The sequence below is a fragment of the Micropterus dolomieu genome, linkage group LG23, assembly GCF_021292245.1.
Source record: "Micropterus dolomieu isolate WLL.071019.BEF.003 ecotype Adirondacks linkage group LG23, ASM2129224v1, whole genome shotgun sequence".
NCBI classification, from domain to species: domain Eukaryota; kingdom Metazoa; phylum Chordata; class Actinopteri; order Centrarchiformes; family Centrarchidae; genus Micropterus; species Micropterus dolomieu.
In genome coordinates, this window is record NC_060172.1 from 23,630,000 (window position 1) to 23,645,889 (window position 15,890).

General features: G+C 38.4%; 1 protein-coding gene across 2 annotated transcripts; it reads right to left on the reverse strand.

Annotated features, from left to right (window-relative positions):
• Positions 1 to 150: 150 nt before the first annotated feature.
• LOC123962804 (calpain-5-like) lies at positions 151 to 11,535 on the reverse strand. Of its 2 annotated transcripts, none has more exons than XM_046039164.1 (13): positions 11,377 to 11,535; positions 9,382 to 9,568; positions 8,955 to 9,086; positions 6,569 to 6,777; positions 5,943 to 6,135; positions 5,662 to 5,852; positions 5,077 to 5,154; positions 4,790 to 4,985; positions 4,580 to 4,702; positions 2,428 to 2,630; positions 1,836 to 1,957; positions 1,586 to 1,722; positions 151 to 810 (listed from the first exon to the last, which is right to left on the reverse strand). In XM_046039164.1, the coding sequence occupies exons 2-13, from the start codon at positions 9,535 to 9,537 to the stop codon at positions 634 to 636; spliced, it is 1,917 nt and encodes a 638-aa protein (XP_045895120.1). In that variant the 5' UTR covers positions 9,538 to 9,568; positions 11,377 to 11,535; the 3' UTR covers positions 151 to 633. The 2 variants fall into 2 exon arrangements, with proteins under 2 accessions (XP_045895120.1, XP_045895121.1); XM_046039165.1 differs by lacking the exon at positions 11,377 to 11,535 and adding an exon at positions 10,449 to 10,506.
• Between the last annotated feature and the right edge of the window lie 4,355 nt (positions 11,536 to 15,890).

Sequence of the window (15,890 nt, forward strand, 5' to 3'; positions counted from 1 at the left end):
TGATTATTAGGTTGAATTTCTTTTTATTCTTTATGCCATTCAGGGTTCTGCATTTTCTTAATAATCATGACAATAAAACATGGTGCTATGAACTGATGGAAAAGAGGAACATGAGATGCATTAAAAATTGATGAAACATGCATTTTGTGTTGTACATGTGGTAAGTTTTTCTGCATTAAAGAGACTATAGAGGTCAAGTAAGACTTTAATGACAAATTACTGCCATATCACTCACAGTATATATAGTGTAACATAAAAAATATATATATCTTTACAAGCAACTTGTAAAACGTCAGTTTAAAGATATTTTAGTAAGTTACACAAAAAATATTTGAATTAAACATAATTCAAAAGTTTAATCATTTTGGCAAAAATAACATTGACATTCAGTCTGCCCAATAGTGCCCTGCTCACCTGTCAACTTTGCAAATAATTCAACAATGTGCAATCAATAGTGTAAAATTCTACTCAGTGTAATCATACACAAGCATCAACATCAGCAGTAGAAAACAGGTCGAATCACAACTGGCATTGCTTCTTTGATGATAATGGCATATGTCGAGTTTCACAAGATGTTCACCACATAGTTCAGCGCTGAGAAAGATCCCGCCTTCTGTTAGGTCACTGACAAGGTCACATGGCGGTCAGCTGGGTAGAAGTGATGATCCTCAGACTGATGCTGCCGGGCATCTCATCCGTTTGTCCTTGCTTCCTCAGCTTTAGCTTTTGAGGGTCAGTTGTGTCCTTCACCGACCCGGACAACACCACTTGGCCCATAAACTCATCCTTCACTGAGTTATTGTTCCACACCTGAGGAAGACAAGTCAGTTTGAAATATATGTAAGAATGCTACTGTCATACATTACAAAATGACCATAGTACATCTGCAGGGCTTTGGCAGAGAGCTGACGACTCTGATTTGATTATGACGTCATCAGGCAAAGATGATATCCTGTGCTCAATCACAGCCAGTTACAAGTGGCCATTACATCTGTCAGTTGATCACTAGTTGGATGTGAGCTTATATATATATATATATAGTACATATTATATAGAACATATTTAATCCAAAGAAACTGTTAAACTTTGAGGAACTGTGGTTCTATAATTAGTCTACAGTATCAAGTTGTGTTTTTTATGAAAGAATTGCCACATCATTTAAACTACTACTGTTCATATATTAATATTCACCCACTAGTTCTGTTAAAGAGAGATTTGTTTGCTTTGCAAGGTAAAAACTGAAAAGGCACCATAAACTTAATATAAATCTGCTTTTATCAAGTATAGGGCAGCTTAGCAAGTTACTATATTTATAATTTACATTATAATTTTCAGTATTTTTTATACATTGAAGGAGTATTTTCCTCAATAGGCTGTGAAAAAATGTCCTGCCTCAAAACCGTTTCAAAACACATTGGATTATTATCAAAAATGCATTTAGTTTAAACAAGGCTGTTTCTCTGAGTCTGAAAAGTCGACATGTTTTAGATATATGGTTACCGCAGGATAGAGAGCTACAACCCCTACACACCACCAGTCACTGAGATTAATTGCAGTCATCAGGACCAGAGAGATGCCATCTTACCTCTACAGTTATGGGCTTTCTGGGATTCTTCCTGTAGAAAATGGCGCTAGTTCCAAACTCTGGTTGCAAAGTGTCCTTCTTCATGATGGATTTTACTGACTGGCCCTCACAGGAAATTATCACATAGGGGTCTGCACCTGCATGAAAACAAGTAAGGATCCATCTCAGCAAACCAAACTGGTGGACTACAGAGTGATTACACTGATTAGAATATTTGAAGTATAGTCTGGCTTGTGTAAAGTCCTATTACCTCCTGTACTGTCCTGGTTCTGCAGCCCTTCAGCTCGGTGCACATAGACATGAGTCAGAGCTTGTGGATATCCGAGGAATGAACTCCAGCATCTTACCCTTGGCTTATCCTCAATCAATTCCCTGTGAGAGTAGAGGAGAATTTAAGGACCAGGAGAGAAATAGAGTTCCTGTATCTTGGTACTCTGGCCTAGATCTTGATATAAGCAAATTGGTAGACCAGGGAAGTGACATTATGTTTCCTAGACACAACACTGGTTTAATGATCTGGCAAAACAGAATGTTTGGCCAGGAAAAGCAGTGGGAGAGGGGTGTTAGTGATTTAATGTGACATAATGTTATAGTCTCCCTTCTCCAAAACATTCATTTAAGTGTTTTCTTTGGATATTTTCCATTCATCGATTTCTGAAATGAAGTCAAAGAACAGCTGTGTTCCTGTTTTTTCTGCAGTGTCTCGCAAGACCTGAGAATTGTCAGATATGTGAACATTACATTTCTGTCTGACTGCATAAAACACAGCCATGCTGCTGATTTATACTCACTCAACTGCACACTGTCACTGGTTTGATGTCACACCTCCATCACAGTCATACCTGCAATGTGAGTCCACACTAGTGAAAACTCGGATCATGTAATCCCCCAGCGTCTGGGGTCTGAAGGTAGTCGGGATGATCACGTAGCGGCCCTGTAGGAGCTTGCATCTCATAAACACTGTCCGAGCATTGATGTAGGTGGACGTTGCCACACACTGTTGAGTCAGGATGTCATGCATCCGATACTTCCTGTTAAGTTCCACCTGGGAAAGGAAAAGCATTTGGGCTTCATTTGGTGACTTTACTCCTCAGGTATAAAGTCTAGCAGGTGATTTTAACAACAAGCGCATTTACATGTGCTCTAGTATCCTGGTTATGATTGGGTTTTTGCAGTATCCTGGTTATGTGTTTGTACATTTTGTCCCGGTTTTGAGAAACCTGCCATATGCTACCTGGGGTTGAGATGGTGAGAAATCAGGACACAGCTGCACACAGATGATTAAAAGCCTGGATACGGTTAGAATAATGTAATCAGGGATATGAATAACCAGGTCTCTCATGTTTCATGTAAACATCAAATCCCAAATATGATCAGGATACTAGTGCGCATGTTAACGTACCCATTGTGGTTAGACTAGTTTAGGTTTGAAAGACAGTGTGTTACTATATTTCATGGGATGAAACAAAGGTTACCATTTTTTACCTTTATAAGCCATTTTATGGGTATTAACAGAATCTAGAGGAGAAAATATTTAGTGTTTGCTGCTTACACAGGTTCTTCTGCCTCCTGGTGGCAGAAGAAAAAGTGTGTGTGTGAAAGTACATAGTAATATAATTCTTGAACTGGTAAGATGAGTCAGTATAGCTGAAAGAAAAGAAAATCCTGTTGTACCTGCTCCAGGTTTATTATACTGCATATCATTCTTGTTTGAGTAGTTAACAGTCAGCCATAGTTAACATAATAATCATAATCCTCAAACTCCAGGATTCACTGAGTTGCTGGGATACCAGACGTCCACTGATACACATATTTTAATAGTGTGGAATTTGGTTGAAAGGGTCATAACTACCATACTGATCTACTTCTCAAAGTGCAGTGGATGACAACATAAAAAACAGAGACAGTATATAGAGTGGGCAATGTCTGGAGTCCGTCAAATGAAGTAGGAGGATAGATCACTTGCATGATGACCATACATGACAAGGGTTAAATTCAGGTTCAGGCTCACACAGTTCAACAGGCTGTGTACACACAGCTGCTTTTTTAATCACAAGCTCTTTGTGCCACCAGTGTTTATTGCTGTCCAGAACCTTCCGCTTCGGCTGCACTCCTATCAGCATGATAAGGGTGTATAGTGTGCGCGCTTGAACCTGGCTTGATCTAATTTGACAAGTCTGACAGCTGCTTGAAAGGACTTTGTTGAGACCTTAACTGAAACACAGCAGAGTTGCACTGATCTGTCGTTCTAAATGTAGCAGTTCTACACATAATCATCTCCAATGTAAAACATTATATTTAAAAAAAAAAAAATCCCATCTTTTTTGTGAGGTTGTGGTCTCACATATGTTCAGTATATAATAACATAGAACACATATACTTTTATGGGTTTGTTTTACCTCCAGAAACCACCAAATGAACCAAATGAACCCGTAATGCATGAGATGTCTATCATGGCTGTGAAGGAGCTGCACTCTCTCTTTGCACCTTACTGGGAGTTTTAAAGAAATGTGTTTGGTCCCATTTTGTTTTCCAGCTTGAAACAATCAACTAAATAATGTGCATTTTTTTCCATTTAATCATGTAGCCTACGATTCAGCCTCTTGTTTTAGATCTGATAAACCGATCAAGTAATGTCTGCCTGTCATTTGAAACACCCAACAACCGTTAACTGTTTGCTCAAAAAATGAGTAGAAAAGTCAAACGAAGCCAAATTCTTTGAACAAAATGAAAGCCAAAATGTGTTGAAAGGACCTTGTTTTCCCCCAAAACAAACTGACCTCTGACTGACGTCTTGTTCCAGACGAGCACCATTTCCTCTGTAATAACTCATCTCTAGTCAGCCTCACCACGATCTTTGTAAAATGTTTCAGATACCCTTCAAATCTTTTCCTGATTCCCCTGGTTTATAATTCTTTTGGCTCTTATCGTGCAATACGCAGTTACAGATCAAATATCAACCTTTCATTAGATCAATAAAGTATGGTGGTTCACCTTGAAGACACCGAAGCCAATGCTTAGATTTTCTCCTTGACCTTCTTTTCTGTGGATCTTCAAGTCTTTCTGTTGCAAGGAGATTAGGACCTCATCGACTTCCTTTGTAATATCGAACAAGTACTGTAAAAGAAATTGAAAAGGAGTGATACATGTGTATAAATGTGCATGCACACAGGTGGTGTGAGGTCCACCCTGACCCTGCAGTACCTGTGGGTTCTGCAGGAATGTCGTCTTGTGGTTAGCACAGCCACCGCAGCGGTTTAACAGTGGCTCTGCATGTTTGGTCCAGCTCCCAAAGTGCACAAACTCATGCCATCTCTTCTGGACACTAACCAGTGATGTATTGATGAGACGGCAAACATCTGCATCTGTGAAGAACTTGCACCAGTCTGTGAATGACATCCTGTGGGTGTGAACAGAAAATTCATCATTCCACTCTGAAAGAGGAGATAAATCCCATAGGTTGTTGTAATTGGAGGAGCTAAATCACTCACCAGAACTCCCCATCATCCTCTACTGTGATGCCAAGTTTGCCTCTCTCTGTATCACCAACCTTTGACCATTCCTCAGAGCTGACAAACAGCAAGCAGAGATGATGGATGCATTTATAAATTGCTAGTAGGTACAAACAAATAGTTTTAAAGTTATAATCTTCACAAAATCTACCTTCTGAGTCATAAAATGTGGTTATAGCAAATGTTTTTTTTTGTTTCTTTGCAGATAATGAATCTTGTGGTTGTAGTAGGAGTGCATGTCGATTTGCACACCTTAGCACTTCAGAACCATATTTATCCAAAAATATGACTTTTTGGCACATACTGAGTAGGGACAGTAGACTGTAGTGGATAACACCACAGGATATGTTTGTCATAAGTTCCATACTTTTTTTGAATTCTTGTATTTGTTCTGGTCACTCCTAGAATTCACCGTACCCAGGATAAATTTAGGTAGATTTTTTTACCGTCACCTTATAAATCTACAGGCAGTTAGTGTGTTACATTTTAAAACCTTTTGGAAGAATTTGGGTGGAGTATCACCTTCAACGGCAAAAAACAGTGGAGAAGAATTTAACTTCTTACCTGTCACTCCAGGCTCCATTCCACTCAATTTTGCCCCAGGGGTTCCTCATGCGGATCAGAGGAATGGTTTCGTTCTTAAAGTAGGCCAGCAGCCCGTGACCCATACGCACCTTCTTCACTGCTGTTACTGAGTATGCATGGCCTTTCACCAGTCCGTTTGCCATTCTGTTCTCCATTTCATGAGGCTGTGCCTGATGGAGTCATAAAAACAATTGGTGTATTATGGAAAGTTTCTCTCAAGTATAGAGAAGGAGACGCAAACATGCAAGAAGAGCACAGACCTTAATGGAGCAGCTTATGATTCCACCATGATCGTAGACTGTTAGTAGATCCTCAAACAGCTGGTCTTGTTTTTTCTGGTCCTTATAGTGAGCTTCTGTCTCCAGATTGATGGCTTCAACCACAGCTCCACTGAAATCCACCACAGCGTCTCCGGTGTTTCCTCCTTCCAGGGACTCATAGCAGCCAGCGAGTCTTGACACGGAGGGTGCAGGAGAATCACATGGTTATTTAGTAGTTGGAGGTGTTACAATTGAACACAAAAATGGAAAATTCAAAGTTTGTTATACATTCTAACTAATCGCCAGTATGTTGTATTTTTTCTGCATGACATGATATGACATGATACAACACTTATTTTCAAAATGTTTTTGTAATGTAATGAAATTATTATTATTATATTAGACATTGCAAATATATTGTATGATTAGTAGGATAAGTAGTGGTAGGTTGTACTAGTAATAGGATTTACAATTGTAGCAGTAGTAGTAGTAATGTATTATGTTTTAACGTAATGATAATCATTATGGTTATATATTTTTTTTATAACATCAACTACATATAAATACACATAAATAAATACAAATCTATTTCTGCAAAAGGGACACTCTGGTTTAGGTTTACTGACTTGGCGTAGGCCTTCTCCAGCAGAGCACTCCAGAATTCGTTTTTTTCTTTCGAGTGACAGTAGATGAGTTCTCCGTTGATTGTAGGCAGCCGGTCGTCCACCACCACATCCACCCACTGTCCAAACACCCAGAACTCAAAGTGGAAGATTCCAGCATAGTTCTCTGGGTGTTTTCGATCCCATTCCTGCTCGTTATGGTCAGGAATTACCTGGGAACACACAAACACATTGAACACAATGCAACAAAGATCAGTGTGACCAATAAGTAATTTTTCAGTTGAACCAGGGAGTTTTGCAGCTGAGCGAAAAGCCACATGACCCCTACTGTGATGTAATTGACAGAGTTGAACAAAATGGCTACAAAATACAGCAGTCACAACAATTCAATTAAATACATTGTTAGAATCCAGGCAAATGGTGTAAATTATGTCTTTGCGCATAACGAAATATCAAGGGGATAATGTAGCTTTTAGAGTATAGTAGAAAAGCTTTGGAGATCTGCATTTTTTACTCATAAAATAAACACATTTCAAAGTACAAGAACCAATAGGTGTACCATTATTTTGCTGCTGATGTTTATTTCACAAAAATGTAATATTACACAAGGGGTGAATGTATGTGTAATATACACATTTTCACAAACTCCCTGTTGCAGAGTTTTTTGAGCAACATTGTTCTTTCAGAATCAAATTATTGGAAATAATGTTAATCCAATGATACCGAAGGATACAAGTCTGCACTGACAACCTCCTTGCATAAAGCTCATAATATTAAAAAACAAGTATTGGTTTCTTTTTTTGTGAATACGGCTCTTTGAAGAAGAAGAAGAAGAAGAAGAAGAAGTTTTATTTATATAGTGCCTTTCCAGAGCTCAAGGTCGCTTTACATGGTAAATTTACACACTAACGCACAACTTACAATCACATAGGATACATATAGTCACATTTAAACAAAATACATGTTAAATAGATATGTTTTTAACTGTGTCTTGAATGTAGCCACAGATGAAATATTTCGAAGTGAAAGGGACAGTGAATTCCATAATTTTGGAGCATTAACACTAAATGACCTTCCACCTACTGTAGACAACCGGAAACGAGTGATGGACAATAAACCAAGTTCAGTTGATCTGAGAGACCATGCAGGGTGGTATGTGAAAAGTAGATCAGACCAATATGGGGGTGCAAGACCATTTAATGCCTTAAATGTTAGAAGCAATACCTTAAAGTGGATACGTGATGCCACCGGTAGCCAGTGAAGGTCATGAAGCACCGGAGTAATGTGAGCAGAACGCCTGGTGGAGGTGAGAACTCTTGCTGCTGAGTTTTGAACGTACTGTAATCTTGCAATAAGTTTTTTGGGAAGACCAAGAAATAAAGCATTGCAATAATCCAGACGTGATGTGATTAATGCATGGATTAAGATTTCACTGTCAGCTGAAAAGGTTTGAAAAGGTTTAACCAGGAATAACTTATTAATAGATAAGACCAAAATATTATACTGGCTTCTAAAGATTCACACTGGCTCTATCTGTTACCGTCTGCATAGTCAGTTCTCTGAGCAGGAGTGAAAAACCCCATGAGATTTTTCTGACAAAACGTTCTACACAAAGCTGAACATAAAGTTAGTGGCTGACATTTGATTCTCCATTGTTATGTTCTCCAGTTCATCTTCCATCATTGTCAAACTGTCCTCTTCTCCCAAATTCTTCTTTGATATATTGGGGTTACATTTTGTTGGACGCTCCTTTATTTTGATAAAAAGTTTTGAAGAATCTACAACAAATTTCATGGAGTGTAAAGTAAAATATAAGTTAATTTATCTCACTCAGGTTTAACAGCACTTCTACTTGTAAATGTGTTGTAGCTCAGATGATAATATCTACCAGCAATAAACTACAAAAGCATTATAGTTATGAGTCATGGCTGTGGTTCAGGAGGTAGAGCGGATCACCCACTAATCAGAAGATCTGTGGTTCTCCAGCCTGCATGTCGAACTGTCCTTGGGCAAGATAGTGAACCCAAAATTGCTCCAGATGGGTATGATTGGTTCCTGTTGCTAATGAGCACCTATATGTGTGAATGTGACATGTAGTGTAAAGAACTTTGAGTGGTTTGAAGACTAGAAATGCGCTGTACAAGTACAGTCCAATGAGTGAACCCTTCACAGTTGAATTCTGCTGTCCTGATTTGATTTGTGCTGGTAGCTGGTTACATGTTTCAAACCCTCAATGCTGCTGTACCAACTGTTTGACTTGTGCACATTAGAGCTGCAGTAGTAGCTGTATTAATACTTACTTAACAACATTCAATTACTTACTTAACAACATTCAATTCGCCAGCCCCTCAGCTGACACAGTCAGCCTAAAGGAACCAAATTAACTCACCTTCTTCCAGAGGTGTGGCTTCAAAGCCAGACAGGAGCAGGCAGCAACAAACCAGCAGTTACCCACGAGTCCCTGGTTCAGGTCATGGGAGCTGATGCCCTCCACAAAGAGATGAGGCTCATTGCATATCTCCTACAACAGAAAAGCCATTGTGATGCACTTCACACGTTTTTATTGTAAAAGAAAAACTTTAAATAGATTCTCGGTTTAGTTTGTTATACCTGTACAAATCAAGTGTAGTGGTGGTACATTGATCTTTATACTTGAGCTACAATTCAGACTTCTGCTCACATCAAACCCAGTTATTTCAAAATAATGACATTTAAAAGCCACCTTGTACAGTAAACTGTGACTGTTTATTTGCAGCTATAATTGCATTTCCTGATGAATGTTTGTGATGGACCACTACCAACTCTGTGCTACTCACCCCTGGTCGTTTCCACTCCACCCTACCAGGAAGTGGTTTCCTATAAAACAGCGATGCATTGGTGGCAGGGAACTCTGGATCCTCAAACAGCGTCTTGTCCTTGATGCAGTCCCTCTTCAGGTAAGTGTAATGCTGGTTTTTGTACGGGACAGCCATGGTCCAGACGCTGAAGCCTCACAGCTGCAGACTGATGACAGACACCAGACATTTTCTGACTTCATACAGTGTTAAGTGGTGCTTTATGGGGGCTGGATCTGCCTCTAACCGCTGACTCCGAGCATTTTTGGGCAAAGCCTGCTGAAGTGCAGCCTGTAAATCTCTGCACTACTTCATTCCCAGATCAACAGCAGACTGACATACGACCCACAAGCTAAATATCTAAAGGTGTGTCATAAGTTAACATTTGTTGTAATTTATTTGCTGCAATTATCTGATGGACAAAATGTCTTTTGAATTCTATTCTCCATTATTAATATTATTATAAATACAACATGTCCTTCACACATTAACAACAGGCAACAAAGGCTGCAATAGTGTGTGTGATTGGCATTTCATGGGTCCAGTTTGACCTAATGTGTCAAGTATTGAAGGAATTGTGTTTGAGGCCGGATATTGCCTTCAAGAGAATAATTGTGTTTATGATGGAAGAAGTGATGAACAACATGGCAGTATTCTCTGTAGAATAATGATATTTTTACCCCTGATCTTTTTTCCCCTCTCACTGACCGCTCAGGGCTTCATTTGGACAATATGTTCCAGTATAATTATTCTGGATTGTTTGATATTTTACTTTTTTGCCAAGAATAACACATTACAGTGTAACACATTTCATTTAGTGGAAACAACAGGCTCTAAACTGAGAGAAAGTTTATTTTTCACTAGAAGTCCCCAGAACAGTGCAGAGAGAGCGGGCAGCAAATTGACAAAATAAAATTACTTGAAGTGGAACAGCAGCAACTCAAAACTAGGTGGTAATGTCCTGGGTGTAAATTGAAACAATACTAGAGATAAACCCTGAGAAGAGAAAAGAAATGGAGAGAATAAGAAACACTAAAAGCTCACCCTACCTCTCAGAAAGCAGTAGGACACTTATTCTTTCCTGCACCACAATAAGGAAGTTTCCAGGTGTTGTTCCCTCCTATAGCTCCCTCCCACACAGAAGTGTCATATTTATGCATGTGCATTGTTAGGGCCACACCCGCCTGTGTTTGTACGGGATTTTATTTTCTTACTATTTGTTATCGTTTTACTCTAGAATATGATGTTCGGAAGACTGGAATGTCTTGTGTGTCATAGCTACCACATTTTTTGATTGAGAAAATAAACCACTCTGTGGCTCTGGGTAAAGGGGTAGACAGGGTTGTGAGTCTGTTTGTGCTCGAGTGTTATCTGTTTGAGAGTTCCTGGTTAATGAAGTCAGGCGGGTTATTTTTGGTTGGTTATTTACTCTTCTTTAGTGGACCATAAGTGTATTATAGTAGGTCTGTAAAAACGTTTCTTACATTGAGAATGTCCGCTCACAGCATTTGATCTCATATTCTCTGTTTAATCTTTGTGCAAAGGTGACAGCATTTCACATTCCAGGCATTTGCCGTCACACGTGCCGGTACACGGTGGTGACGTTGATGTGTTTAAGTCTTTTTCAGTGCTGTCACAGCAAAAAATTCTACAAATCAGATCAGGTAAGACAGTAGATATCATTGGGCTTCTGCTGTGTTTAAGAAACCTTTTAGAAAACCTATTAATAGAGAAGTGTAAATATTATCTGTAGACTCATTAACACGTCAGCACATGCCATTTAGTGGGGCGTGAGGGTTTGAGGTAAGAAAGGACCTGAATGTCTCATAAATAGTGAATTAAACACAAACTAACAAACAAAATAAATGACAGATGAAACTATAGTAAAGAAAAATGTATAAAAATGTTAAAACAAGAAATTAAGGGTTTTAAGTGCCTGTAGCACTAGTAGTAGTAGTAGTTTAAAATAACACTCACCTGTGGAGGGCTGTCTAATCCTTCAAGTGATGAAAATGTTCAGCGTTCTCTCAAGCTCCTGAGAGGTGTGTTAAAATCAGTCTCACATTTCTGTTAGGAGATCTGTTACATTAAAAATAGTTTGTTACACCTTTCTCAGAACCAAATCCAGTTTCTTGAGTTTGAACTTCCGTCTTAGAGTACTTACCCAAATACGTTTGCACATAAACACTGGCTGAAAACTGGTCTGACGAGCACCTCTCCTGCTGAAGGAGGTGTCATGCAAAGGCTGACATGGTGATTGCAAGAAGGGAGGGAAGGGGGGACTGAAATGGAAAACCTTCACTCCCACCACTCAGCAACTCAGGTGAAACAAGTAAAAACGTGTTCAATGACTGTTCCTTTACGATAGCAAGAGAAAACTCCCACTTAATGTGATGTTCATCTCACCTTATGTGCTGGTAGTTTTGTCACATCTGTCCCTGTTAAATCATTTGTTGATGTTGCCTCACCAGTAAAAAAAGAAATCTTCCAATTAGACAGAGGCCTGTCAAATTGTACAAACACAGCTAATAAGCCATGTGTTATCCTCAAGCTGTAAGCGAACTGTGGAAATAAGACAAACTGGTACGCACTCAGTGGTCCACGCTTAACTTTTATGGAGCGCAAGTAGCACTTTGACTCCCTCAGACGGACAAACCATCCACTGGATAATTCCAGCCATGAAATTGAGGGGAAAAGAATGTTTGAAAGGAGCCAACAGTGATGAGGTAAATCCATGCAGGAGCTAAGTACACAAGCTGAAGATAATCCTGAAAATGAAAGTAAATCATTTGGATTAGCGGTGACATGAGAGAGGACAAATGCAAAGTTTCAGATACAATCAAATGAGAAAAGGCATTTTTGAGAAAGGAGAAGAAAATCTATCTAGTATCAAAGTGTATGGCATGAACATAGACAGCACTGTGAAAGAGTTCAGATCATCAGTAAGATCTAAAAATCTACAGTTGTCACTTTCACAATCAGCATTGCACTGGGTATATGACAGTTATACTTGTATAAAAGGGCAGCCAAAGTGTGTTCTTATAGTGGCAATAAGGAAAGGGTCAAAAGCCTCTTCCTTGTGGCGAAGAGCATGTTCTCAGAGAAGTTAATGCCAGTTATGTTTATGAGATGTTGGTCACAAACACAAAAGCGAATGGGACGCACAGTACGTACACTTCTGGGACGACTTAATTAGATTCATTAATTTCTTTAAAAATTTAAATGATCAAGTTAATGTTGTGAAAGTTAATTTCCTCCATCATGTTTAGCCCCAAAGTGTTCAATATCAAATAAATAAAAAAGATATCATGAAATACATACTCTCACTATATGGATAAATTGTGTAAAATATAATATAATAAACAAATGAATTGTGAAATAACTTCATAAATAAATTCACTAGTTATTATCAAATGTTATTTTATGATTCTTAATTTAATATTAAAGTGACTACAGGTTAATTTGCATTTTCATAATAGCAATGTATCAAATGACAATGTGAAAACAATGACACAATGTAAAAGGGGTCTCTCTTAGTTTCAGCTCATTGTTTAGCTATCCAGCCACAGCTCCAAGTGGAGTTGGTAGAGAACAAAAGCAGAGCTTAAAGAGAGTAAATGTTGAACTTACATTTACCAGGTGGCCAAAAACATGACTCCAAATAGGTTATTTGCTCCATAACTGCTGGATATTTAAATAAGCAACTGTTTGCTAACACGTTAGCCACATTAACTTAAAAGGTGATGAGATGTCAATGCAGTGTTTACAACAAAGCAGAGATTAGTCCATGCAGTGTGTTTATTTTGCAGCAGCAGCAAGTTGATTCGTTGAAAGGTGTCATGAAATTAAAGTGTAACTGGAAATAATGGCATTATGCAATAAAATCTGAAATTTCATAATTAAACGTCATTCATATGACTATTTAAATTAAATGATTTTTGTTCAGTTAATTAACACATCCATTCAACCATCTTCAACCGCTCATCCGGGGAAAGGGTGGCAGGACGTTAACACATGTTTTACACTATGTGTTTGTATGACTGTTTATTTCATAATGTCCTATTTATTTTGATCATTTAATTCATGCTTAGGTCCATTAGTGCACTTAGCTGTGTCAGAGGATGTTGATGTCGGTCAGTTGGTCTGATATTTCATCATCTACTGCCCAAATCTCTATGAAATGTTCTGTAAATACTCAATGTCGCCAGAGGAAGAATTCTTTTGGAGACTTTTCATCTCGCTTCTTGCACAGATTTGTAAGACATTTACTACAGTTCATGCTCCCTTGAGGATGAACATTTTCACTTCATGAGCTTTCATTCAGGACAAAATTTACTTATACCTAAAATATTTCATAAACTGAGAAGCACACCAAAATAATATTTTCTGAGTATGATTATACTTCCACATAGATTGATAGTGCCACCTTGAGGACAAACTTTACATTTTCAATCCCACCACTAAGGTTCCACAAATTGAACCATTATTGTATCACTTGGTTGTGCACTAGGATGTGAGGAACGTTACAGCCTTGTGGGACTATTAGCAGAGATTCACACCTCTTATTATGCTGTTACAAAGCTGCAAACAGCTGACAGCTTCCTGTTTGTACTTCAGCTGAGATCTGAACCCTGCTCATTTGTATCATAATAAAACCAGTCCCTTGTCATCTTTCTAAAATAAAAAAGGACTCATCCCCGCACAGACACACTCGTGATATAAAATAGATAATGTGTCTGGATTTCATTACAACAGGACAGGACAGGTGAAAGAGAAATATCTGTCCAGCCAATATTTGTTAACATGAAACTATTTTTCTCGAAGCCAGAAAGCAGTGAACTTTAACCCTTATTGTCTTCAAGATGTGACATCTGAAACTGATCCAGAGAATGAGAAGTAGGTTGTCTACAGAAAGCACAGAGTAATTGGAATAAGGGTAAATTCTCTAGCACAAAATAGCAGTCCACAATGTCGACTGAGCAGCTCTGGATTTTCTATCATAATCTCATCAGATTGTCAACAAACATCGAATGGACTGTACTGTTCAAGGCCTCAGGAATTACAAATATGAATCCCTATATCAAGTATTTCTACAAAGCCTGTTCACTAGAGCTGTTATTACTGATCCTGTTGGCTTCAATTTAAGAGTTTTCCGTCATATTTAGCATTCAAAGACTCAATGGCCAAATGTCTCAAAGATTATGATTTAGGCAGAACGGCTAACAAACTGCATGCTTGTTTGTTTTGATTTCCTTCTACCTAAAACAAATCAGAGTCTGAGAACGAAAGGATCATATGAGCTGATTAAAATGGCGAATTTCTCATCTAATCTGAGCTGATGACAATGCAGACAGTCAGACCCTGTGACTCCAAATAGGTTAAGGTCACGCAGCCTCACTTCTGTGGAAACATTAAAGGGTAGTTACAGAGGAAAGACTTTTTGCAGATGATTGTTCTTATGACCTTTGATGACCTGGAATGGTTGGAAACGACGACACACATTCAGTTCTCAGTGCCCGTGTTAAACATTTACAGTCTTTTTATATTACAAGATAGTGATTTTTATTCATGTTTATCTTTCTTAATTTTTGGCATGATGCCAATCCAAAAGTCATTTCAGTTAGTCAAGAGGTCTATTTTATTGGAATGTATATGTAGTGTGTGATCTTGTCATTGAGGAGAAATGTCAAATTAAGGTGTGCACAGGTCATAGCCAGCAGATGGCAGAATATTCATTAAGGTAAATGTGTGGTTTCATACAGTAGGAATGGCAAAAAAATGGCACATTTGTGTCCATTCCTGAGCCCAGCAGTAGAGGCCGCCAGAGCAAGCTACTAAATCTTCAGCATGTCAGATTCAGTGTCATATTATAGCTGTGGGCAGAGGGTTTTTTTTTCCCCTCAAGCACAATACAGCAATAATAAAAATGTGCAGTTATGGTCCGGAGAGAAAGGCCTACAACAAATCTACATTAAGATGTTGCATATTTAATAGTGTGAATGAGCTGATGGATGGATATTTCTCTTATATTCCACAGCTTAGATACACGTGGGGATTATTGAGTTTATGTAGGCGGAATGAATGCAACGGTCCTCATTATTTATTATGCTGATGATAATTACAGGAATGGCACTGGGGTACATGGGGGGAAAACTAGTTTCCAAAATTATCATCTAATTTTAGTTATTTTGCAAAACAATGTTTACTTTCATATAGCAGTAACTGGAGCTATTCCTGGAGTCATTAATACATAGTTTCCCTAATCCATATCCCATATTTAATGTAGATTAAAGATCATGACAAGCAACGTTTCTACATTTTCAGTCAATATTATAATTATTAAACTGGCAATGTTCAATGTCCAACATGATTGGCCATCGCTGAAAATGTGAGAGACAGATTTCCTGTTCCCATGGTGATGAAGATGGTTATGTAGTGATCTTCACATGAACACAATACTATTTTGAACTCAAGTCTTTTTTATCTATTTA